The sequence below is a fragment of the Hypanus sabinus genome, chromosome 4, assembly GCF_030144855.1.
Source record: "Hypanus sabinus isolate sHypSab1 chromosome 4, sHypSab1.hap1, whole genome shotgun sequence".
In the NCBI taxonomy this organism is placed as follows: domain Eukaryota; kingdom Metazoa; phylum Chordata; class Chondrichthyes; order Myliobatiformes; family Dasyatidae; genus Hypanus; species Hypanus sabinus.
The window spans coordinates 164,540,553-164,567,448 of NC_082709.1; the positions used below are offsets into that span (position 1 = coordinate 164,540,553).

At 36.8% G+C, this 26,896-nt stretch overlaps 1 protein-coding gene across 1 annotated transcript in view; it reads left to right on the top strand.

The window, feature by feature from the left end:
• Positions 1 to 526: 526 nt before the first annotated feature.
• urb1 (URB1 ribosome biogenesis homolog) overlaps positions 527 to 26,896 on the top strand; it is a 108,403-nt gene continuing 82,033 nt past the window's right edge. Inside the window, exons 1-10 of the mRNA XM_059968671.1 lie at positions 527 to 720; positions 10,256 to 10,395; positions 11,585 to 11,736; positions 13,801 to 13,933; positions 15,071 to 15,167; positions 15,627 to 15,712; positions 18,806 to 18,931; positions 20,878 to 21,008; positions 22,702 to 22,897; positions 26,086 to 26,223. Of these exons, the coding sequence (XP_059824654.1) occupies positions 591 to 720; positions 10,256 to 10,395; positions 11,585 to 11,736; positions 13,801 to 13,933; positions 15,071 to 15,167; positions 15,627 to 15,712; positions 18,806 to 18,931; positions 20,878 to 21,008; positions 22,702 to 22,897; positions 26,086 to 26,223 (1,329 nt within the window). The 5' untranslated portion in view covers positions 527 to 590. The remainder of the gene's footprint in view (positions 721 to 10,255; positions 10,396 to 11,584; positions 11,737 to 13,800; positions 13,934 to 15,070; positions 15,168 to 15,626; positions 15,713 to 18,805; positions 18,932 to 20,877; positions 21,009 to 22,701; positions 22,898 to 26,085; positions 26,224 to 26,896) is intronic.

Here is a 26,896-nt window from a genome sequence, read left to right on the forward strand (position 1 = left end):
TCACCTATCTTTGTATAGTCCTCAAACTTGGCCTCGAAGCCACCAATTCCGTCATCCAAATCACTGGCATATAATGTTAAAAATAAGCGATCGCAACACAGACCCAGTCACCAGCAGCCAACCTGAAAATACTCCCTTAATTCTCACTCTTTGCTTCCTGCTAATCAGTAAACGCTCTATCCACGCTAGTATTTTTCCTCTAGTTTTTTTTAAGCAGCCTCGTGTCAAAGGCCATTGAAAATCGAAGTGAATATCCATCGATTCTCCTTTGTCTATCCTGCTTGTTATATCTTCAAAGAATTCCAACAGGTATCGATTACAACGATATTACGCTGTGGATAAAATAAAGTGTAATTTTATAACAGTGCCGGTGACAATCGTGCTAACTTGAGCAAAATGTGTACCACAAAAGTTTATGTTAAAGATCCTGATGAACTCAGCCAGCCACTGTGTTCAATGTTTGAGGGGGAAAGTCAGAGGGAGCCACCGTTTCCTCGTCGGAATGTAGCGAGGTCGGACACTTCCGGCGGCGGTGTGCATGCACAAGGCGAGATTGGAAAGTCGTCTTCGCCGTACACGATTAAACAAGCATGACGAAGAAACGGAAGCGTAGCGATTCTCTAACCGGTGCAGACGCGAGTAAAGTCAAGTCTGTGGCCGTGGAGTTCACCGGGATTCTGTTTAAAAACCAGTTGAAACGTCCAGAGGGAGTGGAAAAAGGTGAAACCAATGACAAGTTGGAGATTTCGTTCTCTTCCCATTGTGTATTTTGATGTTTAGCAACTTTCCTTACGTTATCCTTGAAATTTGGATGAATTGCTTAATACACACTTTAGAATAAAAGCTTTCTTCTAACATTAAGTCTGGTGCAGATGGAGTACAGGTTTGAATGGACCATCTCATCACATAACGAGGAGTCTAGCAGACCGCTGGCAATCAGTAGAGATGGTAAAATGTGGCGAACTATTTGTTACAGGGAAATAATGGCAGCAAACATTTTTCTTTCTCAACTCCTCCTGCCCCCAGACATTTTATTGTCTTAAGATATTGAATCTTTCCTTTCTATATATCCATGAGTGAGAATATCTAGATTTCAGTAGGGATGCGGACGGGTCTATTCTTGACAGCACTGATCAGGGTTAGTGTGTATTGTGTAGCCAATGTATACAAGTTTGCCCAACTGGTTAAGCATGGACTGGCTTTCCAAAGAACTGAAAAAAATTGAAACGTTTGTGTAGAGCAATTATTTTCACTTGTGTTGCATCCTCAGACAAAACATAAGTGTATAAAACATCACATTGCAAGTTATGCTTTATTTAGATTTGCACTTATCTCCTATTCTGTTGGATTAAGATCCTTGATCTACCAAATCTTAGTACAATAGTTGATAGACTATTTTAATCAGAATGTGTAACCTGTCATGTTGTTATCACAAACACTTCTTTTTTGGGAGTTTCTGGTGGTATCTTAAAGATCTCCACATGGGTCTTTACTGAGATTTTATGCTTCTTTGATAAAAATGTTGACAGTTTGGGGCAATTTCCACAATTCAAAGAGAAAAAAAATCTATTTGCCAATAATTGAAGTCCCATATCACAGACAGTTGTTTAGGAAGACTAATTTAAAACTTGGAATTTTCCAAATTTAAAAGTAACTGGATCCATATTTGGAACAGTTTCATGAAATAGTGGGAAGTAATGAGAAAAGCCTTAATTATAGTAATATAATAAACTTAATGAGCAAAGGAACTGAGAAGTACAGGTTAATATGTTATCCATCCTGAGAGTGGGGTGCACAGTGAAGCAGTTAGTCAGGCTACCTCACAGCTCTGGTGTCAGAGTCAATCTTATGTCACTGGTGCTGTTGGAGTCTACACTTTATTGATGGGTTTTCCTGGGGTTACTTGGTTTACCTCACCCCCATCACAAAGATATGAGTCAGTAAGTTAATTGTAAATTATTGTTAGTGTGTAAGTCAGCGGTTGAATCTGAGGGAAGTCAAATTAGTGGAAGAATCACATCACTCTGAGCTGTCACAGACATGATGTGCCACAATTGGTGCCTTCTTTGTGGTAAGGGAAGGTGGGAATTTGTCCTGTGATAAAGGGGTTATCAGGAAAAATTAAAAGTGACTTGCACTCATGGGAATTTACAGAACAGACACCATTAAAGTTTTAGAGTTCAAACATGCTAACACATTTTGGTGGGGAGGGAAGCAACACACGCAAAATGCTGGAGGAACTCAGCAGGCTAGGCAGCATCTATGGAAAAGAGTATTGTCAATGTTTTGGGCCGAAACCCTTCGGCAGGACTAGAGAAAAAAAGCTGAGGAGTGGATTTAGAAGATGGGAGAGGGGAGGGAAGAGAGAAACACAAGATGATAGGTGAAATCTAAAGGGAGAGGGATAAAGTAAAGAGCTAGGGAGTTGGTAGGTGAAAGAAACAGAAGACCATGGAAGAAAGAAAGGGGGGAGGAGCACCAGAGGGAGTAAATGGGTGGGCAAAGAGGTAAGGTGAGAGAGGTAAAAAGTGAAGGACAGGGAGAGATGGGGGGCATTACTGGAAGTTCAAGAAATCGATGTTCATGGCATCAGGTTGGAGGCTACCCAAAGAAAATATAAAGTGGTGTTCCTCCAACCTAAGTGTGGCCTCAGCCCAACAGTGGAAGAGGCCATGGATAGACATATCGGAATGGGACTGGGAAGTGGAATTAAAATGGGTGGCCACTGGGAGATCCCGAGGACGGTCTACTTTGAATCTTCAAGAGATATTGAGAAGTAAGGGGCGGGGTTTCAAGATGGCGACGTAGACATCTGCCTTTTAGGCGCTCTTCATTTTTTAAACTATAATCACCCTTTAATCAAATCTTTTCATACTTAATTACATGGGTTGATATTTACGATTTACTTTTTTTTAAATAATACTTGATTTAATTTTTTCAAACTTAAAATGTCTGTATCTAAGAAATCGTCTAAAGACTATCTCTCGATGCAATCTCTAGTCTTCTGGACACTAAACTTGCAAGTCTGGAAAATAAACTTACTGCGAAAATGTCTGAGCTTGAAGAAGTCGTTAGATCGTTTGATACCAAGCTTCAATCGCAGGCAGCAGATATTGAATGGCATGAAGAAAAGTTTGCGACTCTTGACAAGTTAATTTGTGAAAAAATACGTACAATCGAAACATTGGAGGAGAAGGTACGGTCGACTGCTAAAATAGTGGAGCAGAATAAGTTTAAAATCACCGATCTTGAAAACCGATCTCACAGACAGAACTTGCGTATTATCGGATTTCCCGAAAATGTTGAGTCTGGTGACTTAACTGAATATTTCTCTAACTTATTGTGGGAAATTTTTGGCGAGGACACTTTGCGGGCTAAACCTACTATTGATCGTGCCCACAGAGTTTCGAGATTTTTGGCTGCGAGAGACAAGCCATGAGCTGTGATTGTCCGTCTCCAGTATCCTCGGGAGAAAGAGCTTTTAATTCGATTAGCTCGTCAGAAAGGTATGATTTCTCACAGAAGCAACAAGTTTCGTATTGTCGAAGATTATTCATTCGAGGTGATGAGGGCGAGAATCGCTTTTAAACCAGTGATGGCAGAGATTCATTCGATCGGACTTAAACAAGCTTTAAGATACCCAGCGAATCTCAGAATTACGTTGAGTGATGACAGTCAGCACTTCTTTAATACTCCGGAAGAAGCGAAGAAATTCGTTGAAGAATATCGATCTTCTAGTACAATTTGAACTATGTGTTATGTTGAAGAATTTTTGGAGAGAAGATGCCATTTCGTTTTAGGCTTTAACTTATGAAGCTGCGGTATAGCTTTTTACTTTGGTCTGTAGACTTGTTTTTTTTTATTATCATGATTTACAGATGCTCTTTTAATTTTACTATAATGTCTTTTTTCTTAATTTTTTTCCCCTCTGGATTGGATATACATGTTAAGACTTTGTAATAATGATTTATTTTTTAAGATGTCGTTTCTTCTTCCCATAAGACTTTGCTTTCCGTAAGCGTTTATTTGCTTGTATTTGAGAATGGGACGAATGTTTTGAATTTTTGGACCTTTTTTTATATATTGTAGTGGTTATTGAATCCTTTTTAAATCTTATTTTGATGACTTTTTAAAAAAAAATTTTTTTAACAGATTGGTGAATTTACATTTATATTCTGTAATATGGTCTTTTCAAAATGTCGTTTCTTCTTCCCATAAATCTCTGTTTTTGAAACATCATTTTCTTATATTTGAATATGGAATCTTTTTTTAAAGGCATATTACACTATTTTAAACTTCAATGGTTATCCTTTTTTTTATTAATGATCTTTTGCTTTTTTATATTATTTTTTCATTTTGATTGATATATATTCTTTCTTTTTACAACCCTGTATTTATATCTGGGTGTTATATACTTTCTCTTTTCTTTCTTTTCATGGAGTTGCCATCTTGAAAATGGGGGTAATATTAGTATTAGTTTGTGCGTCTGCCACTTGGCTTTTTTTCGTGGGGTTGGGGGAGGGGTAGGGATCTTTTTTCACGCTTTTGCTTTTTATTTTTTGCTTTTAGTCTATGGGCCGACTTTAAATTATTAATATTGTTGAGGTGACATGTTCTCCGGTTGCTCCTGAATCATTTTTCCTTCTTCCTGAATTATGGGTTATGTGTCTTTTTAACCTTTTATGATATATACAATTAATATTGGCATGATGGATAAGTCTATAAACTTTATCTCTTGGAATACTAATGGTTTAAATCATCCGATTAAATGTAAAAAAATATTTAAAGTATTCCATAGACTAAATGCTAATATCTTTGCACAGGAGACCCATATTAGGAGGGAGGATAATCAACGCTTTTTTAGGTTCTGGAAGGGTCAACAATTTCACTCAAATTGTACCGCCAAAATTAGGGGTGTGTCTATTTTTATAGACCCCTCAATTTCGTTTACACATCATGAAATTATTTCTGATCCATAGGGCAGATTTTTGTTGATAACTGGTTCACTTTTTAATGGAAAAGTGGTTCTAGTTAATATTTATGCTCCAAACTTTGACTGCCCTGAATTTTTTAAATGTTTATTTACTTCCCTTCCTAATCTAAATGAATATATGTTGATAATGGGTGGAGATTTCAGTTGTTGTCTGAATCCTTTGATGGATAGATCTAAACCTATTCGAATTCTTCCGAATAGATCAGCCTTACTTATTAATTCCTTTATGGTTGATTCGGGAATTACTGAAATATGGCGGTTTTTGAACCCTAAAGATAAAGAATTTTCATTTTTTTTCACATGTATATCGCAGTTATTCTAGAATTGATTATTTCCTTATTGATCATCGTTTATTAACATGTTACAGATTGTAAATATGATTCTATTGCCATTTCGGATCATGCACCTTTGAAGTTATCTATCAAGATTTCGGACTTTTCCAATAGTACTAGATCTTGGAGAATTAACGCTACTTTGCTTCAAGATCCAGAATTTATCACCTTCATAAAACAGCAAATTGACTTGTTTTTCTCAACAAACTATACTGAAGAGATTGACAGAGGAATACTTTGGGACTCTTTTAAGGCTTTTATCCGTGGACAAATTATCTCATATTCCATTGGTAAAAGAAAACAAAGATATTTAGATATTGCTTTATTAGTGGATAAGATTAAAGAAATTGATAAGATTTATTCTGTGACTCCTACCAAAGAACTTTATAAGAAGAGAGTTGAGCTTCAAATGGAGCATAGCTTATTATTATCTTCTTCAATTGAGAATCAATTAATTAGGACCAGGGCTCAATTTTATATTCATAGTGATCGAACTGGTAAATTGTTAGCTAACCAATTAAAAGCTATTTCGACTAAGCGACAAATTATTAAAATTCGTAAACAAGACGGTAATCTGACTACTGATCATAAAGAAATCAATAACACTTTTCAAGATTTTTATAAATCGTTATATCAATCAGAATTTGATGGCGATCTGTCCATGATGGATAATTTTTTTAACAATTTGAATATTCCCAAACTGACAGATGAAGATCGTAGCTTGTTCGATGCTCCTATTTCTATGGCTGAAATAGGAGAGGCTATCTCATCAATGAATTCAGGGAAAGCTCCTGGTCCTGAAGGTTATATTATAGAATTTTTTAAAACTTTTTCTTCTTTGCTTTCCCCTTGGTTATGTGAAATCTTTAATGATGCATTTGCTAAGAAGAGATTACCCCAGTCTTTTTATGAAGCTACTATCTCTCTATTTCTTAAAAAAGATAAGGATCCTACTTTATGTGCATCTTATCGCCCTGTATCGCTATTAAATGTAGACTCTAAGATTCTTACAAAAATTTTAGCTATTAGGTTAGAAAAGTTACTATTACAGATTATTTCAGAAGACCAAACTGGTTTTATTAGGAATCGGTATTCCTTTTTTAATGTTAGAAAATTGATTAATATAATTTATACTTCATCACCCACAACCCCAGAATGTGGTATTTCATTAGATGCTGAAAAAGCTTTTGATAGAGTTGAATGGACATACTTATTTAATGCTTTGAGAAATTTTAATTTTAGTCCTAATTTTATATCATGGATTAAATTAATATAGTATAAACCTGTTGCTTCTGTTCTTACAAATAATTACAGATCCTCTTTTTTTCAATTATCTCGTGGTACGAGACAAGGTTGTCCCTTAAGTCCTTTATTATTTAATATCGCATTAGAACCTTTAGTTATTGCTATTCGTGAATCTCCTAATATTTTTGGTATTACCCGTAATGAGAAGTTATACAAGTTATCACTTTATGCTGATGACTTGTTGTTATATATTTCTGATCCTGATAGGTCTATTCCCGCTATTTTATCCTTGTTGGCTCAATTTGGTAGTTTTTCTGGTTATAAACTAAACTTGGGTAAGAGTGAATTATTCTCTTTAAACGCGCAAACTTTATTGAATGACAGGATACCATTTAAAGTTGTTACTGATAACTTTATCTATTTAGGTATAAAAATTACCAAGAAATATAAAGATTTATTTAGACTGTATTTTTTACCTATGCTTCATCAAATTCAACAACTTACTACAAGATGGTCTCCCTTATCCTTATCATTAGTTGGATTAATGCTATTAAAATGATGATTTTACCGAAATTTTTATATTTATTTCAAGCCTTACCAATTTTTATTCCTAAATCTGTTTTTGATAACATTGATTCAAAAATTTCCTCATTTGTGTGGCAAAATAAAAACCCCAGGTTAAGTAAAAGGTAATTACAAAAATCTGAAAAAGATGGTGGTTTAGCTTTACCTAACTTTAGATTTTACTATTGGGTGAATAAAATTCGTAACTTAATATATTGGAAATTAGATTTGGATTCACCATTGTGCCCACAGTGGGTAAATTTAGAATGCAATGATGCACAGGGATATTCTCTATTCTCCGTTCTTAGTTCTTCTCTTCCTGCTGATTTAGTTAAATTCAATAAACAGATATCCAACCCTGTTGTCAAACATACATTACGAATTTGGTTTCAATTTCATAAGTTTTTTACTCTGAAAAACTTTGTTCTTGATAGCCCTATCTTACTTAACTTCTTTTTCAAACCTTCTTTGACAGATGAAGCTTTTAGCATCTGGAAAAGGAAAGGTATAAAATGTTTTCGTGATCTTTTTTTTGAAGGTAGTTTGATGTCTTTCGACCAACTTTCCAACAAATTTAAGTTACCTAAATCTAATTTTTTTAGATATCTACAAATCAGAAATTTTTTACATAAAGTTCTACCATCCTTCCCCAATTCAACTTCGATAGATTTTTCAGATTTGATTTTTACCTTAAATCCTTATCAGAAGGGATTAGTGGCTTTTATTTATAATATGATTATGAAGATACAACCAGAAATATCAGGTAGAATTAAACAAGAATGGGAAAAAGAACTTCAATATAATATATCAACAGAAAAATGGGAAAAAATTTTACAAATGGTTAATTCTTCTATATGTGCTAAACATGCTTTAATACAATTTAAAATTGTACATAGAGCTCATATGTCTAAAGATAAGCTTGCTTGATTCTATTCTCATATTAACCCTCAATGTGACAGATGTCATTCAGATGTGGCTTCATTGACCCACATGTTTTGGTCATGTCCCACCTTATATAACTATTGGAAGGACATATTTGCTACCATTTCCTCAATTTGGAATATTGATTTACAACCTCATTTTATTACTGCAATTTTTGGTATACCAAATGAGGTTGGTAATCAGTTTTCCCCTTGAATTAAACGAATGATTGCTTTTGTAACATTAATGGCCAGAAGGTCTATATTACAAAATTGGAAAGAAGTAAATCCTCCTACCACGTTTCAGTGGTTCTCTCAAACTATTTCTTATCTGAGCTTAGAAAAAATTAGAAGCACTATTTTTGACTCATCAATTAAATTTGAAGAAACTTGGGGACCATTCATTCGACACTTTCATATGAATTAATTTGGCCTCTTCCAGACCTTCCCTCTGTTTATTCTTGTTCTGGGATGGAGTTCCGGAGTTTTTGACACTATCATATACATATAAACTGTTATTATTGCCCATGTTAGTTTAGTTTAGTGGTTTTTTTTCAATGTATTTTTTCTTGTATTTTTTAATTTTTTTTTCTTTTGATGATGATTCTTACTTTTTTTCATATATAATTATTATAGGCTTGATTGATTAATGTACTATTTTTTGTTGATATTTTAATAGGATATTGTTATCTTATTATTAATTCAATTTCAAGTCTAGTGCACTTATAACCTATTCATTATTATGTTATGTTTTTTTTATATATGAAATTCAATAAAAAGATTGAAAAAGAAAGAAAGAGATATTGAGATGCTGTCTTTGAAAACATGCCAAGTTTGTTACTATTGGTAATATTTGCTTTTGTTAAAAATAAAATTGGGAGTGAGGAAATGCTTAACAAATCCTTTTTAGAAAATTTTCACTTTCTAAAAACTATAACATGGTTGGGATTAAAAACAATTCGAGACTACTCTCCAATCAGCAAGTATTTATCATTTGGTCTGAGTTCTAATCAGAACTAATTGAATATTGTCTGAAATTAAAACAAAATAGTGTGCATATGCAATTGGCCTGACAGCAGCTAAATGAGTAAACAGGAGGCCTATATGTCTTGTCCCTTTCTTGATCTCTCCATTTCCAGAGACAGATTATCTACCAACATTTTTTACAAATCCTCTGACTCCCAAAGTTTTCCCAACTACACCTTTTCCCACCCTGTCACTTGCAAGGATTCTATTTCCTTCTTCCAGTTCCACTCGAGGAGATGTCTGACTAACATAGTCCCCATCTGTATGGTGTCCATGACCAACACTGTGTCCATTGGACCCAGATATATCAGGGATAGGTTGTGACCTTCCACCCTGTGAGCCTTCATGTCCAACACAACAGTCCACCCAGGTGAGGCAGCACTTCTCATGTGAATCCATCGGCATCATGGATTTAGTGCTCTTGGTGTGGCTTCCTTACGTCAGCGAGATGTGACGCAGATTAGGGGATCGCATCAGTGAACACCTGCACTCTTGTCAACTGTACCGTCTGGGATATCCTGATGGCCAGCCATTGTAAACCATCGTCCCATTCCCACATGAACATGTCTTCCATTGCCACATTGAGGGAGAGCACAGATTAGAGGAGCAATGCCTTACATTCTCTTGGTGGTCTTTACCACTTCTTTTCCTGTATCCTCACTTTCACAACCTGCCCATCACCTATACTTTCCTCTCTCTGGTCCCCGAGATCCCTCCCTTTACTCCGTGACCTACTGCACCCATCTATCAAATTCCTACTTCTTCAGCCCTTTACCTCTTCCACCTATCACCTCCCAGCTTCTCATATCATTCCCTTTTTTCAATTACTCTCCCTCCTTTGATCCATTCCCATCACTTAGATTCACCAGATCTTGCTCCTCCTCCCCCATCCTTTTTTTGTGGCTTCCTCCCTCTTTCTGGCCCTAGTGAATGATCTGCAAATGCAAATTGAAATGCAATTGTTCATTTCCTTCCAAAAATACTGCCTGACCTTCTGAGTTCCTGCAGTGTTCTCTCTGTGTTGCAGCCTATATCTGAAACATGTATCTTGTTAGTATTTCTTAAAAGATTCAGTTCCACAATTTCAGATGCCTAACAAATGAATTTTCTTTTATGAGCTGCTGTAATGTTTGTTGACATTTGTAATGTTAAAACTCCTTTTGTGTTTCTTTCAGGTTTAGTGACCTTTATTTCTATAGCCAAACAGTTACCCTGCTCTGGACTTTATGATGTTGTGGAGGGGTACATAAAGATTTCAGCTGAATGTGCAGAATTTTTTAAGCTGCTTGATGGAGAAAACTTGACAGAAAAGGAGGTAAAATTTTACTGTTAATAAAATTTGAATTAAGTAATGCTTTGCTTACCAGTGCTAAAAATAATGAAACAAATAATATGAACTATTACCTACATTCACTACATGAAAGAAGTCCTCATTTGTAAATAAGTCAAGCCTATGATGAAGCTAGATGTGAAATGCATCCTGCCCTCTCTTCAGCTCATCAGTACTCTGTCAAATGATTAGTTCAGCCACAAGGGGGATTCAAATTTGTCTGTGGGCCAAGCAAGGTGATTTGTACCCTAGGTCGCCCTGTTAGCTGTAGCAGGGCTACCCAGTTGGATTGGTTGCTCAGTTTACAGATGTGCAAAATGATGTATGCTAACACTGATTAAGTCCCAAATAATGTTTTTGTGATAGAAGAGCTTTGTTGAACATGATCCTGATTTCTTACAATCAACATTCTGTTCAAAAGTAAATTTAATCAAAAAAATTAATTATTGGCTGAAATTGGTGTCTTGGAGATGATGCAATTTAGTAACGTCTAGCAGCGTATCTATGCCAGATAACTCTTCTAAGTTTTATTGTCTCCAAAGGGAAATTTCCTTTGCTGCTGCTAGCTAAAGATTTAGATTCTCCTATTTAAATACCACTGGGAGATAGGAAATACCATTTAGCAAAGTACAACTGCTTGTTGGCACCAGAGATTAGATTTTTATAAAAAAACATTCGCATTAATATTTCCTAAGTCTGAAAAGGGTGACCTGTAAAGTTTAAATGTTTAATAGCTGCCAGCGAGCATAAAAATGCTGAAGTCGAAACAAGTTTTATCTTCCAAATGGCTTCAGTATAAGATGGTTTTTAAAACAAATTGTAATGAACTCAGCACTCCTTCAATGCCCATAACCACACAACCTACACTATATATATGTGTGTGTGTGTGTGTATATACTCATCTTGCACTTCAACCAGGAAAGAAGTGATTGTATTACATTACTTTCTTCTGGCTTTCCACTGAAAACATGTAAAGATTTGCCAATATTTTTACTTTCAAAAGACAATTGTGTGATCTTAAATACTGTACTTCTCATGATTTTTACAATACTCATAAAAATGTACTTCATTCTAATTGCTGTAAGCAGTGCTATGGTATAGACTTAAAAACTAAAAATCTGTTTTTTAATATCCCTGTATGGAAACATAATCAGTTTCTTTCGTTGTCTTTCAGAGGATTTTAATTTTCCAAGCCTTGGAGGCCATTTTGCTGCGAACTGCCAGTGATCTTACCCATTTTAGTTCCGTGGGGATGAACATAGTGAAGAAAGTGCTGTATAGTTACATGAAGGTAATATATTCAGCACTCTTCTCAGCAAGTCCCAGGTTAGTGTCATATTGTAAGTTTTAACAATTATTAGTCAAGGAGCTGGTTTGTGAACAAAATTAATGAATACTCAATGTGACTCGCTATGTTTATTAACTCAAAATTTAGGTAGAGCACTAATTGCTTTAAACTTTTCCTTTATGATTCAGAATGTTTGGATGATGGAATATTTTTGTAATCATTTTCAAATTGTTTATATAAACTTCCTTTGAATTCTAAAGTGTTTCATAAGCAATCAGTCATTTTATAGCCACTATCATTGTGTGAATATAATCACTAAATATTTTTTGATGCTTCTGTGCAATAGCTTGGGATGCTTTATGTTATTATTGTATTGTCTCTTGCTTGTTACCTGAACAACAATACCCACATTGCCTACAAGTTGAGTTTTGTGACCAGGAAAGTCCAGGCTGGTTAGGGTGTAGTTTGGAGGAGCTCACATATGTGTAATGGCTTATGTGCGTTGGTTGGCATCCATCTGTCTCAAAGGACAATGAGTGGTGATGATGATCATCATCACAAGCCTGGGTGGAAGGTATGGAGATCCTGGGAGGTCGTCAAACATTCCCCTCTTGGCCTCACTCCAAAGGAAAGCTTGTGATGCAGTACGCTTGGCTGCAGCAGCTGCCGGAGTGATGTTCAATGACGTCCAGCCGCCTTGGGGCTCCACTCCGGATTTTCTGTTTGGGTTTACTCCTGTAGCCTTTGTCTCTCTGAGGCTGCCCACAAGGCAGTGGAGCTACTTACCCATGGCTGGGGATCTAGTTCACGAATACCACGGCACGTCCACATACTGCTTGCTACATGTGCAAGGGCCAGACCTCCTCCCCATCCTCTAGTTTAGCCTGAGTCCGAAAGGAGTTCAGTTTCCATGTGTTGATCGCGAGGAGACACTGCGTGAGGCTTGCGTTTGGAGAGGCTATGTACTGACAGGGAGGGGCTGACACACTCAGCTTTCCTTTTCACAAGACTGCTAACCAGTGGTGCAAGTTAAAAGTGAGAGCGGCAAGCACTGCCCTGTACACTATCACACTGGATACGTCACAACAAACATTTTGTCAGAAATGTCAAGCCTGGAGGAAGTGACTTTTTATGATTAACAAGATATCAGATATAGTGAACACGAGAAGGTCTGCAGATGCTGGAAATCCAAAGCATAAAATGCTGGAGGAACTCAGTGGGTCAGGCAATACCTATGGAAATGAATAAATAGTTGACATTTTGGGCCGAAACCCTACTTCAGGACTCGAGAAGGGTCTCAGCCTGAAATGTTGATGGTTTATTCTTTTCCATGGATGATGCTTGACCTGAGTTCCTCCAGCATTTTGTGTGTGTTGTATCAGATATATTGTTTTCTATCTGGATTTTATTACACATTTTTCTCTCTCTTTTTGCACTATTTATTAAAATATATAATATATGTACTGTAATTTATATTTTTTCATGTTTTGTATTGTAATGTACTGCTGCAAAATAACAACAAATTTCACAATATACCTGATTCTGATTCTGATTCTCGGTGATAACTCTTTAAGCTTTGATACAGAATTTTGTCAGTACATGGTGTTTAAATTAGGAATTCAAGCAAATGGAAGCTGAGTTAGAATTTGGATTGGGAGCTAGCAAAACACAATGTTCTGGTTAATATAGTTACGTCTTTCTAAACTTGTTCATTTTCATTTTATGTAGTAAACTATGTAAAATGAAAATGACGTTTTTGGACTGCATTTCTTTTTCTTTCTCTCCCATCCAAGAAAGCAAATTTTGAAATTCCCACACTTCGGAAAAACCCAAGGTGTACAGTTATGAATTTTTCCCAACTCCTAACATGTTTCTCTATGGGCAGGATGCTATCAATGAAGTATAACAGTTACAGGCTAGGTAGTGACAATGATAAATTTGAAAACAAATTCATTTGATGAACTTGTCATGCTCACGGAAAATTAATTTACACTAGTTTTGATCTGGGATAACAATACATTACAATGTTACATAATTCTGGCGACACCATGACTAGCTATAATTTTTTTAAGTTGAATTTATTTAATTTAATTTTGTTTCAGATGTGCCAAAGCATGCCTTCACTTATTGTCTGCAATGGTAAGCCAAGGCCCAGAAGCTGCACGAAATTTCTTCAGTCACTTTGATTTCAACAACAAATTGCTCTCAGGCTTATTGAAAATCAGAGATCTAACAGTAAGTGCTTTGGCCTGTGAAGGTTTACCCCACCCTTGTAAACTTTGATTTTGTTTCTGCTGATATTGCCATTAATTATTTGGGAAGAATACTGCTGACTTATTCCAGATGTCACGCTTATGATTTCAGTGCCATGTCAGGGAACAGGACATTTGTCTGTATATTAGAAGCTCAGAATATGGTTTGTTTTCTGATAGAATGGTAGAGATGCAACATTTTCAACTTGATCCCTATTATATAAACAGTGTGTTCAGCCACACTAATTTTGCTCCCAGACTAAATTATTAGGCTGATATATGCAGTAAAAACAATTCTTTCTGCAATGTAATAATTTAAAATATGTTCAGAATCTCAATTAAAGTACCTCTTTGGTTTCCACAGTCCCCTCTGACATCCCCCTGTACTTTCTCAAATCACTTTAAAATTATGCACTCTTGTATTATTCATTCCTGTCCTGCAATAAAGACACTGGCTGCCCACTCCAGCAATGTCTCCTTTCATCTTATATCCTCTATTTAGTCACCTGTCATCCTCCATCCTTCAAAGGAGAAATGTCCCAGTTCGCTCAGTCTGTCTTATCCAGGCAGCATCTTGGTTAATCTCCTCTGCACCTCTCTAAAGCTTCCACATCCTTCCTATAATAAGGTGACCAGAACTGAGTACACCAAGTATGGATGAAGTAATTTTGTAGAGCTGCAGTATTAACTTGCGACACTTGAACTCACATCCCCAACTAATAAAGACCAACACACCACACATCTCAGTTTGCTTGGCAACCGTGAGGGGTCTGTGGACCCCAAGATCCCTCTGTTCCTCCACACTGTTAAGACTACTGCCATTAATAGCTTTAGAACACAGAACAAGTTCAACCTTACAAAGTGCATCACTTTACACTTTTCTAGATTGAACTACATCTGCCACTTCTCAGCCCAGTTCTGCATCTATCAGTTCCCATTCTAACCTGTGAGATGCTTTTTTTCTTATTCATAAATACAACTGCTTTAAGCTTTTAAATAAACATGGTTAAATCACTAACAATTTTCAGTGTGAAGTGCCTCAACAATTTTGAACTTCATTTAAAATGGTAATCCTATGTGATAATGACAAAGTGAGTAATCAAAAATATATTTGCTGTAGGGAAAGCCTGACGTTCGCATGGCTTATATCCAGTTTGCAATTTCATTTCTGGTTGCTGGTGACAACAACACAATTAGCCAAGTCCTGGAATTAAAAGGTACTTTCAGTCTCATAATTCAACCAGAATTTGAAATCTGAAGACTTTTGTTTTAAATATCTTCTTGTATTGATAACAGTGTCAAGTGCCAAAATAATGTTCTTAGTGCATTATATAAGCAAGTTACACTTTGTGGGAAACAATGATAAAATCTACAGAGTTGCATTGTTTGGGGGACTGCCAAGATGAAAAAAAAGATGCTGTGAAAAATAATTAAGATAACCAGAAAAGGCTGAAAAAGCTGCTTTGATTATTTTTAGATCCTTCTATTAAGAAAGGTGTTAGAGTAAAAGACCAAGCAGTAAATCCTGATCGAAGTGCAAGTGATGAGGAGTATGAAATCAGGAGTTTCAGAGGAATAATGAAGAATGTTGGGAACAGTAATAATGGAGGAACAAAATGACAATGAAGAGTCTGACAGTACTTAGTATTCATTTTAACTGAAGTGTTTTTCTTAAGATTTTATTGCAGATATATTCACTTCTGGACTAAAAGAAGATCATATTTCTCTCATAAATTTACTTCTGTCAACTTTTCAAACAAAGGTTTGTCAATCTACTTATAAATAGTTTTCAGCTCAAGTATCCAACGGTTATCTAGAAGTCCACTTTGGGAAAGCTTTCACACATGATGTATTTTTAACAGAAATTTATTATTAATACTTGTTAGAAACCACATGCATTTTGTTAAAGCAGCATGGATTATATGTTTCTAATTTACAGTATACGCTTTATAAAAGGAAAGCATACTGTCAAAGTAAATAGGTAAATTTCAGATTCAGAAGCTGTAGCATTTAGTGTGCTTCTGGGATCATTGCAGGATCACTTGTATTCCCAATCTATTTGAAATATTTGGAAGAGGAGCTCAAATGTGATCGAATTACAAATAATAAAATATTGAATGTCAGTGTAGATCGGGGTGGGCAAACTTTTTGACTTGTGGGCCACAAAGGGTTCTAAAATTTGACAGGGACCAGGAGCAGATGGACAGAGTGTTTTGGTAATACACCTCATAAGAGAAAATAAAATATCATGGGATATGTAGAAAACATGTGCTTTAATTTCAATTGAAAATGAACAAATGCATTACAACAAAATATCTGTCTTTGAAGTCCCATGGTATTTAGCTATTTATTGAAATGACTTTTAAAACACTGAAAATTAAATGAATAAAATACAGCTTTTTTTAATAGTAACAGTTATTATTTTAAAGCACTGAAAATTCTGTTATCCTTCAAGATATTATCGTCATCACTCTCCTCCTGCCTGTCTTTATTTCAAAAACGGTAGGAGATGCAGGTCTACTTGTCCTGCTCCTTCTTATTCAATTGTCCCCTGTACCAAAACTCAATAACGACCAGCACAAGGACAGAACAGTGACAGCGCGCCAGTATGCGGAGCACGTTATTTGATCTGGAGCGTATTTTTTATTTTGAGAACGTACATGCACCTGCACAGTACTCATGTCCATCACTTAACAGAAATGACATGTAACATGTAAGGCTTATTGAAAAAAATATTTTCAAATGCATTTTTTACATAACACAACGAAGAAACTTATTTTTAATTTCAGTGGGAACAGTGTTGTTGGTCTCCCTTTTTAGCCAGCGCATCAAAGTCTGGATTTAGTTTTGTTGTGGTGATTCTCAGGATGGATCTGAGGTGTTGGTCAGTTAACTTGGATCTGTGGCTGGCTTTGTTGATGTTCATGACGCTGAACGCCTGTTCACACAAATAGGTCGAGCCGAACAAAGAGTAAAGCACAAATGTGGAGTAATACGCTGCACCTCAACAAAGGTCAATGTGTAGCGGTGTGCTACATGCAGCGCTAAAATTACGACACGGAGTCGGTAACTGCAGTCGAAGAGAAAAACTTTATTCGAAATCCCCAGCCTCACTTTTAAGCCTCCCTCAACCTGCCCCCCGTGGCGCAGAGGCTCCAAAGCTCTGTGCTCGCAAACCCCCGTAGGCTATCTCCCTTAGCCGGAAAGCTGGCTAATTGTGAGCCGGTTCGGATGTGCCAGGAAATGGGTCGCCACAAATGTATATAGAGTGCGTGATCTATTGGGAAAATGCCAGAATTGTGGGGAAAAAACGTTAACAAGGTTTATTAATATAATTTCATCAAGTTCTGCGGACCGGATTAAATGGCCCCCGGGCCGTAGTTTGCCCATGCCTGGTGTAGATGGTGAAGTGGATGCAGGGGGTCTTTAGGACATATGCACATACTAAGTTACAAGAGTGAGAGCATGGGGACAGTAATGTGGTAGAAAAATAGAAGAGAAGAATATTTTTCTAAATGAGGAAATGTTGGACTTCTGAGGTACCTTTGTGTCATTATTTATCAATCACAAGAAGTTCACATACAGGTTCAGCATGTAATTCGGAAAGCAATGGATGTGTTGTCTTACAATGCAGGAGGGTTTGAGAGCAAAGGAATTGTGTTTTTTCTACAAACAGTGCCCTGGTGTCACCACATTGAAATATTGTGCACAAGTTTTACTTGGGAAGTCTAACTTGTATCTAACTTAGGAAGGTTATACTTGCCATTGAGGGACTTCAGTAGATATTAACTCAATTGTTTGCAGGGGTGGTGGGTTTGTTCTGTGTAGAGAGTTATATAGAATGCATGTACTGTATACTTCTGAGTTTTTGAAGACTGAGGGGTTATCTCACAGAAATGTACAAAACTCTTACAGGGCTTCACAAGGTACATGCAAGCCCTGGGCTTGGGAAAGTTGTGCTGAAATATAAAATCAAGTGTTATCTTATTGGGAACTGGAGCAGGCCCAAAGGATTAATTCATGCATCATCTTCTTTTTTTATATAATTTTATATTTGCTAAGTGTATTTTATAAATGGAGTTTAAACTAATTATGCACAGATGTATGACATCATAGAATTTTATCCATATTCTGTACTTTAACACAATTGTACATTTGCACTGAGATCTGACCAGTGGTGCTTACCCTTCATGTTTCTGTTCTCAGTGATTCAATTGTCTCTTGGAAACACATGAAATTATGCCTATTCTCCAAACCTTACGCCTGCACTGATACAGTCACTGTTCTATTGTATTTTCAGATGCCCTGCTGCTACCTAGAAGAGTTCCTCTTGCCAAGAGTCACTTTGTCACTCTGACAGTCACCTTAGGTTCAAATACTCCTGTTCCTTGATCACTTACTGAACATTCAATCAGTCTATTTTATAGGCCCATCTCCACATTCAACATTTATTTGTGTTTTATATTTATTGTGTTTTTTATGCTGCATCAGGGCCAAAGTAACAATAATTTTGTTCTACTTTACACTCAAGTATTGAAGAATGATGGTAAATCAACTTGAGTCTTGAAATGTAGGTTTTCTTTTCTGACCTCCTGCACCCCTCTTCACTTCGTTACATCCCCCTGTGACCGCACAACTCCCTACTCATTCTCTGGCTGTGGTATCAATGATGTGGTTGAGTATATGAGGAGCATGTTTACAGTTATCAAGCACATTGTAACAATAGGAATAAATGCCATGCACTGAAAGTGTTAAGATTCAATTTTAATATCTTAACCATTCATAATTTCTGGATTTTTTTCTTGAGGATTTAATTAATAAAATCCACTTTGTGTATTTTTCATTTGTCATCAAGGTTGTGCAAAATAAAGCCATAAGTAAAACACAGAAGGTTCGTTTATTCTCGGTAGGAGTTTTGAGTCAGATTGCTACATTATATGGCTGGAGTGGAACAGTTGATGTTCAGGTCGATACTGGGAAGGTAGGTACTTGAATGGATCAAAAAATAGTAATTATAATTTAGGACCAAATTTTTGTGCTGTAGGACTAAATGCAAACTGATACTGTTGTAAAAGTAAGACTTGCATTTCATGGATGACGATGTTCCAAAATGCATCTAAAATATTTTCTGTAATGTTAAATGCTGTTTTATGGACACCACAATCTCCTAAATGTTTGCTTCTCCCCTCAGGCAGTGTTGACTCTTTTTTTCACTTTCTCTCCTGCTCTGTTTAAAGCTCTTCTCTGTCTAAGATAATCCTTGTTGACCACTGCTGTGCTAAAGTCAATAAAGCTGTCAACACAAATGAAAGCAAATATCTGCCAGGGTATTGACAGAAGGCTGGACCATAGAGTGAATTTACCTGGCTTTGTAGAATTTACTTTTTGTAGTTATTGGATAATTTATTGCAACCTATAAAAATGTAATTAGGTAATGTATGTTCAAATAATGGAATGAATATTTTTTAGATTTGAGGTAATATGGTTGTATCCCGGTACATGTCACAGCACCATTTCATTTATGTTTTAAAGTACTATGAAAATTTTAAAACAATGTCTCTTCGTCTAAGCTAACAAGAAAGCTAGCATGTATCAGTGAAAAAATAGGTAGAACACTAAAGTTAGTGATCTTTCACCTTTTCTGATAAAAGATAAAAACATAGAAAACCTACAGCACAATACAGACCCTTCAGCCCGCAATGCTTTGCTGAACATGTGCTTTAGAAATTACCTTGGGTTACCCATACCCCACTATTTTCCTAAGCTCCATGTACCTATCCAGGAACTTCTTAAAAAGACCCTATGACATGCACCTCCACCACCGTTGCCAGCAGCCCATTCCACGCACTCACCACTCTCTGCGTAAAAAAACTTACACCTAACATCTCCTCTGTACCTATTTCCAAGTACCTTAAAACTGTATCCTCTCATATTAGCCATTTCAGCCCTGGGAAAAAGCCTCTGACTATCCACATGATTGTTGCCTCTCATCATGTTGTACTCCTCTATCAGGTCACCTCTCATCCTACGTTGCTCCAAGGAAAAAAGATCATGAACCTTTACTCTGTTATGCTCTCTAGTGAAGCTGCCCAAACTTTTGACTTTTTTGGATTTTCAACATTGTACATTTATTTTTGTTTAACAATTTTAATACTGAGTCAACATCTAATAAAATCCATTGAGGAATACATGAAAACTGTTTTCATTCAAACGTAAGATCAAAATGTGGACTTTGCAACTAGTCGTTGATGTAGATAACCTTGTACGAGGGGTGATTGATAAGTTTGTGGCCTAAGTTAGAAGGAGTCAATTTTCAAAAACCCAGTGCATTTATTTTTCAACATAGTCCCCTCCTACATGTATGCACGTAGTCTAATGGTCGTGGAGCATATGGATCCCTTCTTTGTAGAAGTGGTCCACAGCAGGGGTGATTGATAAGTTTGTGGCCTAAGGTAGAAGGAGATGAGTCATACAGCTCTCATTATATTCATGTGCAGTTCAACTCTTTGAGTGAAAATGCAGGAAGTTTGAAGTTAATAACATCTCTTTCTACCTTAGGCCACAAACTTATCAATCACCTCATGCTGTGGACCACTTCTGGAGGTCCAAGACGCCGACTTCTACAAAGAAGGGATCTGTATGCTCCACGACCGCTGGACTAACTGTGTAAACGTAGGATAAATAAATGTACTAGGTTTTCTAAGATTGACTCCCTCTACCTTAGGCCATGAACTTATCAGTCACCTCTCATGTATTGGGGGAGATGGTAAAGTTGCTGAGGGAGAAAGGAATAGACTGTGCTGACAGGGTGACATAAAATGCTTTGGATGAAATGCTGCATAAGCACTAATATAGGTCAGTTGGATAGAATGCAAGTTATGCAATGCTATAAAAATAAACAATTCCACCTTATTTACTGCTTTACAGGAAGGTCAAGATCCAGCAATAGCTGGAAAGGATCTGGTTCGAGGACTTGTGCACAATTTCTTGATTGATCTCTGCTGCTCATTTAAATATGGCATAAATTTTTATGATTCTAGTCTGGGTACAGCAAAAAGGTAAGAATGCTCCTGGTAGCTTCATGTCAATTCACTGTGTACTTTATATTTCCAAATGGAAAGGATATCAGTAAAATGTGCTCACTGCCCTTCAGCTAACTAAATGAAACCCTAGTTCACAATTTCATTACAGAGGTTTGTTAATATGTTTCCTCCATGGTATCAAAGAAGATTTTTCTTTCTAAGCTTTACGGGTTCAAATATGGAATTCCCAGTGCTAGTTTTCAAATGGGATTTAGGGTGGGAATTCAGTTTTGGAAGTGAGAGCTAAGCTCATTGGAACAGATGAGATACTGAGAAGGAAGGTCTGAAAGTGTAAATGCCAAGGTAACTGATATATAATAGTGGGAAAATCTCAAGTGAAGAGCAGGGTTAAGAACAGCTATCTAAAACTGAATTGCAAAGAACTTCCTCATACAGGAGAATCTCTACCCCAGAGAGTTCCAAGTAAATTTATTATCAAAGTACATATACTTGTCACCATATACAACCCTGAGATTCATTTTCGATAAAATTCGTAAAATAATAGCCATAACAGAATCTATGAAACACCGCACCAACTTGGACATTCAACCAGTGTGCAAAAGACAAGAAGCTGTGTAAATACAAAAGAAACAAATAATAACAGTAAATAAATAAGCAATAGCTATCAAGAATACTAGATGAAGAGTCCTTGAAGGTGAGTCCACTGGTGAAGTTGACCCCTTTATTTCAAGAGCCTGATGATTGAGGGATAGTGACTGTTCCTGACCCTGGAGATGTGAGTCCTGTGGCTCCTGTACCACCTTTTTGATGGCAGCAGTGAGAGAGTGCAGATCCTGATGATGGGTGCTGATTCCCTGCAACAGTGTTTCATGCTCAACGGCGAGGAGGGCTTTAGGAGTGATGGACTGGACATATCCACTACTTTTCCATTCAAGGGCATTGATGTTTCCATCCCGGGCTCTGATGCAGCCAGTCAATATTCTCTCCGCTACACACCTATAGAAGTTTGTCAAAGTTTTAGATGTCATGCTGAATCTTTGACAAACTTCTATAGATGTGTAGTTGACTCTAGATCACTGTATTTAAAGAAGTTCGGTGGATTCTGGTTAATTGGCCATTTGTTATTCAGAACAGCCACTTATTTGGGACAAAGCTTAAAGAACAAAAACTAATCAAGAAAATAGCCAGGATTCCCTTCATTTATTTGACAATAAAAAGCATCTTGACTTAATTAAAGTGGGTAGGCAAACACTAGTGTCACCCTGCCAAAGATGTATCTGACATTGTGTCATAGAATATTCTTTTAACTTTTACCATGGCTCATCATGTGCTCTGCATAGAACAGATTATCACAAAGAAAGACTTAATTACAAAATAATCAGTCAGTGGTTCGCACAAAATATCATGATTGGAATTAAGTAATTGGAGTAATGTTACCTGTGATAAAAATGGTGGCTTGAATAGTCCATTTTATATAAATTTAAAATATGTATAAAAATAAAATAAATGAATAAAATAATTTTTGGAAAGAAAATGTTTAAACTTCTGAGTTATTGGAAAAATCTTTATTGCAATGTCAGTTATCATCAAATTACTTTTACTTTGCTGTAATTTGCACATTACCTTTGAATTTACTGATGTTAATGCACCATCTACAGATCTAAAAATATCTGTTTTGTTTAAATATGAATTGTGATTATGTCTGCAGGGGAGGGAATGTGGTGCTGCTGAGGTTCCTGCTTGGCTTAAAAACAGCGACAGAGGATGAGCTAGTGGCTGACCTCATAGTGAACATCCTCAAAGTGTGTCCTGACTTATTGAACAGATTCTTCAAAGAAACACAGTATTCCTTCGTCCCCAGACTTAAGACAGTTTGGCTAGACAATATGAAATTGCTTCGAAAGGTAGGAGGCAAATAATTTGCACAGAGCCTTGAAATTTGATTCATTTCTGAATATGTACTTTCTGAGATCACAACTCAAAGACACGGGAAGCACAAATGGAAAAATCATGGAAAATTGCAGTTAAATTAATTAGAAACATTCTGTAAAGAGAACACATTCAAGATAGGATAGTTAACATGCATATTTTAAATAGAAACAGTGGGATTCTCTGTGTTTGATACAATATCAATTTAACTTTGAATCCAAAATGAAAAGTGCTGGACAGACTGTGGAGCATCTCGGAGAAAGGAAAACATGTTTTGGTCCTGTACTCTTTTGATATATAAAACAAAGCAACTCCCATGAAAGAATGCTTCACAGAATGCAATGGCTCTGAAATTTTAATCAGCAATGAAAGGATGGTATTTTCCACTGTTTCTGAAGAAAGATCTCCAGAAAAGTTAGATCCCTTTCCCTTTGTAATTTGATATCAGACATTTCCAGTTCAACAGTGATACACAGAAACAGTGTTGAAGTCAAGTTCGACAAGTAGCCAATTGTGTCAGAGTTCTCACAGATGTCAAACAGGGAAACAAACAAAAGCAGAACTTTTAATTGATACTTTAAACATTTTAGAGGACAAAATAAACTTTGGAGCATATGATTAAGGCAGCAGGGTTTAATTCTCATTTTAAAAATAATTGTTTTAATTGTTATTGAGTTGCAATAAGTAATTAAATGCACATGGATTGTAGTTTAGATGAGCAGTAATGAAGGCTTGGTTCCTTAAGGTCGTTATGGTTGGAGAAGATAATAGGATAGGATTCCACTATCTATTAATGCTCCCAGTGGTGTGCGTCTCAAATAGCCTCTAACAACCAAGTCCAGCTGAAGGCATTTAGATGAAGGTATTGAGAATAACATCAGCAAGTTTGCTGATGATACTAAGCTGGGTGGCAGTGTGACATGTGATGAGGATGTTAGGAGAATTCAGGGTGACTTGGATAGGCTGGGTGAGTGGGCAGATACTTGGCAGATGACGTTTAATGTGAATAAGTGTGAGGTTATCCACTTTGGGAGTAAGAACAGGAAGGCAGATTATTATCTGAACGGTGTAGAGTTAGGTAAGGGAGTAATACAAAGAGATCTAGGACTGCTTGTTCATCAGTCACTGAAGGTGAGTGAGCAAGTGCAGCAGGCAGTGAAGAAGGCTAATGGAATGTGGCCTTTATTACAAAGGGAATTGAGTACAACAGCAAGGAAATCCTCTTGCATTTGTACAGGGCCCTGGTGAGACCACACCTGGAGTATTGTGTACAGTTTTGGTCTCCAGGGTTAAGGAAGGACATCCTGGCTGTAGAGGAAGTGCAGTGTAGATTCACAAGGTTAATTCCTGGGATGTCTGGACTGTCTTACGCAGAGAGGTTAGAGAGACTGGGCTTCTACACGCTGGAATTAAGGAGATTGAGAGAGGATCTGATTGCAACATATAAGATTATTAAAGGATTGGACAAGATAGAGGCAGGAAATATGTTCCAGATGCTGGGAGAGTCCAGTACCAGAGGGCATGGTTTGAGAATAAGGGGTAGGTCATTTCGGACAGAGTTAAGGAAAAACTTCTTCTCCCAGAGAGTTGTGGGAGTGTGGAATGCACTGCCTCGGAAGGCAGTGGAGGCCAATTCTCTGGATGCTTTCAAGAAGGAGCTAGATAGGTATCTTATGGATAGGGGAATCAAGGGATATGGGGACAAGGCAGGAACCGGGTATTGATAGTAGATGATCAGCCATGATCTCAAAATGGTGGTGCAGGCTCGAAGGGCCGAATGGTCTACTTCTGTACCTATTGTCTATTTTCCAGTTCCTGGTCTTCATGTGCGGCTTAGCTACTAAGCCCAATGGAACTGTTTCTACTGATAGGAGAAGGGACAAAGGCTGGTTACTGGTGCCTTAAAACCAGTCACATCGGGCAGATGGGGTTCGTCCGCCATGGTTAGCAGCTCATCTAGGAGATGGAAAACTCTGATCTTAAACCTCAGCTGCCTTACGGCTATATCCAGTCATGAGGAAGGCTTCAGAAGTAAAACCTGAGGGAAAATCCGGAACTGGAGTTCCTAAGGCTATGCTGAGTTCAATGCTGACTGGCAACTCCTGCAACACTGCTGGCACCAAACTGTATCAATGTCTGCTGTTCTTTTCGAATCAGCAGCTGTATGGAGGCAGAACCTGCTTGCTCTCGTGGAGGGCAACAGCTTGCTCTCCTTGTCGTACTGCCCTGGCTTGTGTATCACGTAGACAACTAGGATACAATATCCATGGTTAATCCCAACCAACAAAGGGCCTCATCGGATGGCTTGAAAGGCCTTTTAAAATGTTTACTTAAATGTCGTGCAACAAAATAAAGTATTTTCCACATTTTTACAGCAAAATTGAAACTGGAAAAAAACTAAAAATGCACAAAAGAAGTTACTATCTGTGGACAAAGGTGGTTTTTTACAGCAAAATTGAAACTGAAAAGAACTAGAAATGCACAAAAAAAGTTACTATCTGTGGACAAAGATGGTTTGATTTTCAATTCCCAATAAAAGCAATTTTAACTTTTTGATTGTTTTGGTGCTGTTCCTCTCCACGCCTTGTAGGGCATCGGGCAGTAACCTAGCCGTTTCTTTAGCATTTGTCTTTTTTTTACAAGGCCAAGTTACTAACTCGATGTTGAACCTAGCGCAGAAGGAAAGCGTGCAACACTAAATGACTTCATATTAACGAGCAATTTCCTTTGATTCCCTCATGGGCTGCAAAAGTTGTAATGTTTCAAGCAGGACACAAGTACTGGTAGCAGCTTCAGAATTTCCACATTAAACTTCAGATATTCCAAATACACTGTTATTTTCATGGTGAAAGAAAGCTGAACCTCAAATGTTCTTTTTTAATACCATAACACTGTCTCACCAGTTTTTCATGAAATTAAATAATGGTGAGAAAAAAAACTTAAGAAAAAGAAGACAAGGCATTAAAAAGAATCACTGTCTTAACTTCTGTGCAAGGTGTTGTTAACACATACTGCAATTCTTTTTGATTATTATTGCTAAGGCCCATAAAACAAAAACTACTATGTGTAAATAAATAACCTCTATAAATCCTAATAATAAACTTTCTCCAAGTCAGAATCACAGAAACTAACATTATATTTGTATTTTCAACTTTCATTCCAGATCTATGAAGCTCAGCCAGAAATTTCCAAGGCTTTCCAGACAAAGGGATACATCCCAATTCCTCGCCTTTTGTCTATGGTGATGGTTACAACAGTACCTCCAGTGGCAACTAAAGCCATGTTTCTTCAGGGAATCAGTGTAAGGGAAAGTATATTTAATTTTATTTCTGTACAGTATGAAGAATATTGGTTTTGTTAGCAGCCAGATTACTGTCTGCTCTACAGCCAATATACTTATCATCAGTTCTAGTTATTGTTTAAATTGTTAAGTGAATATTTACTTATTTTCCTGACATGGTGTACACCTATTGACAAATACAGTCTTTTTACCTTCTGGTTGGTCCTGTAAAACAGCAGCCAGAATCATTAAATATGCACTTCTATGAAGTGAATGAAATAGCAGATTTCACTTTCCAGTCATTTTGCTTTCCATTCTAGCACCCATTATCTTCAAAACGCTGACAACTTTTTTTTAGATTTCCCAATATCTGGGAATGTTCATTTCTCACTATTGGGAATTATCACTGTACAATATCCTGAGAGTAAGTCCATGGAATTTCAAAAGCACAGCAAAAGAGACCATTCCCAGGTTTTAAGCAACACGCACAAAATGCTAAAGGAACTCAGCAGGTCAGGCAGCATCTGGGGAAAAGAATACAGTCGATGTTTCAGGCCGAGACCTTTCAGCAGGACACTTTGCATGTTCTGCTTTGATTTTTTTCCTAATGTTTGCATTGAAGGAGTCGTTTTTTGGGATTATAAGAAAATTGCCCTCATTACATGCTATATTCTGGTGAAGGATCTTTGACCTG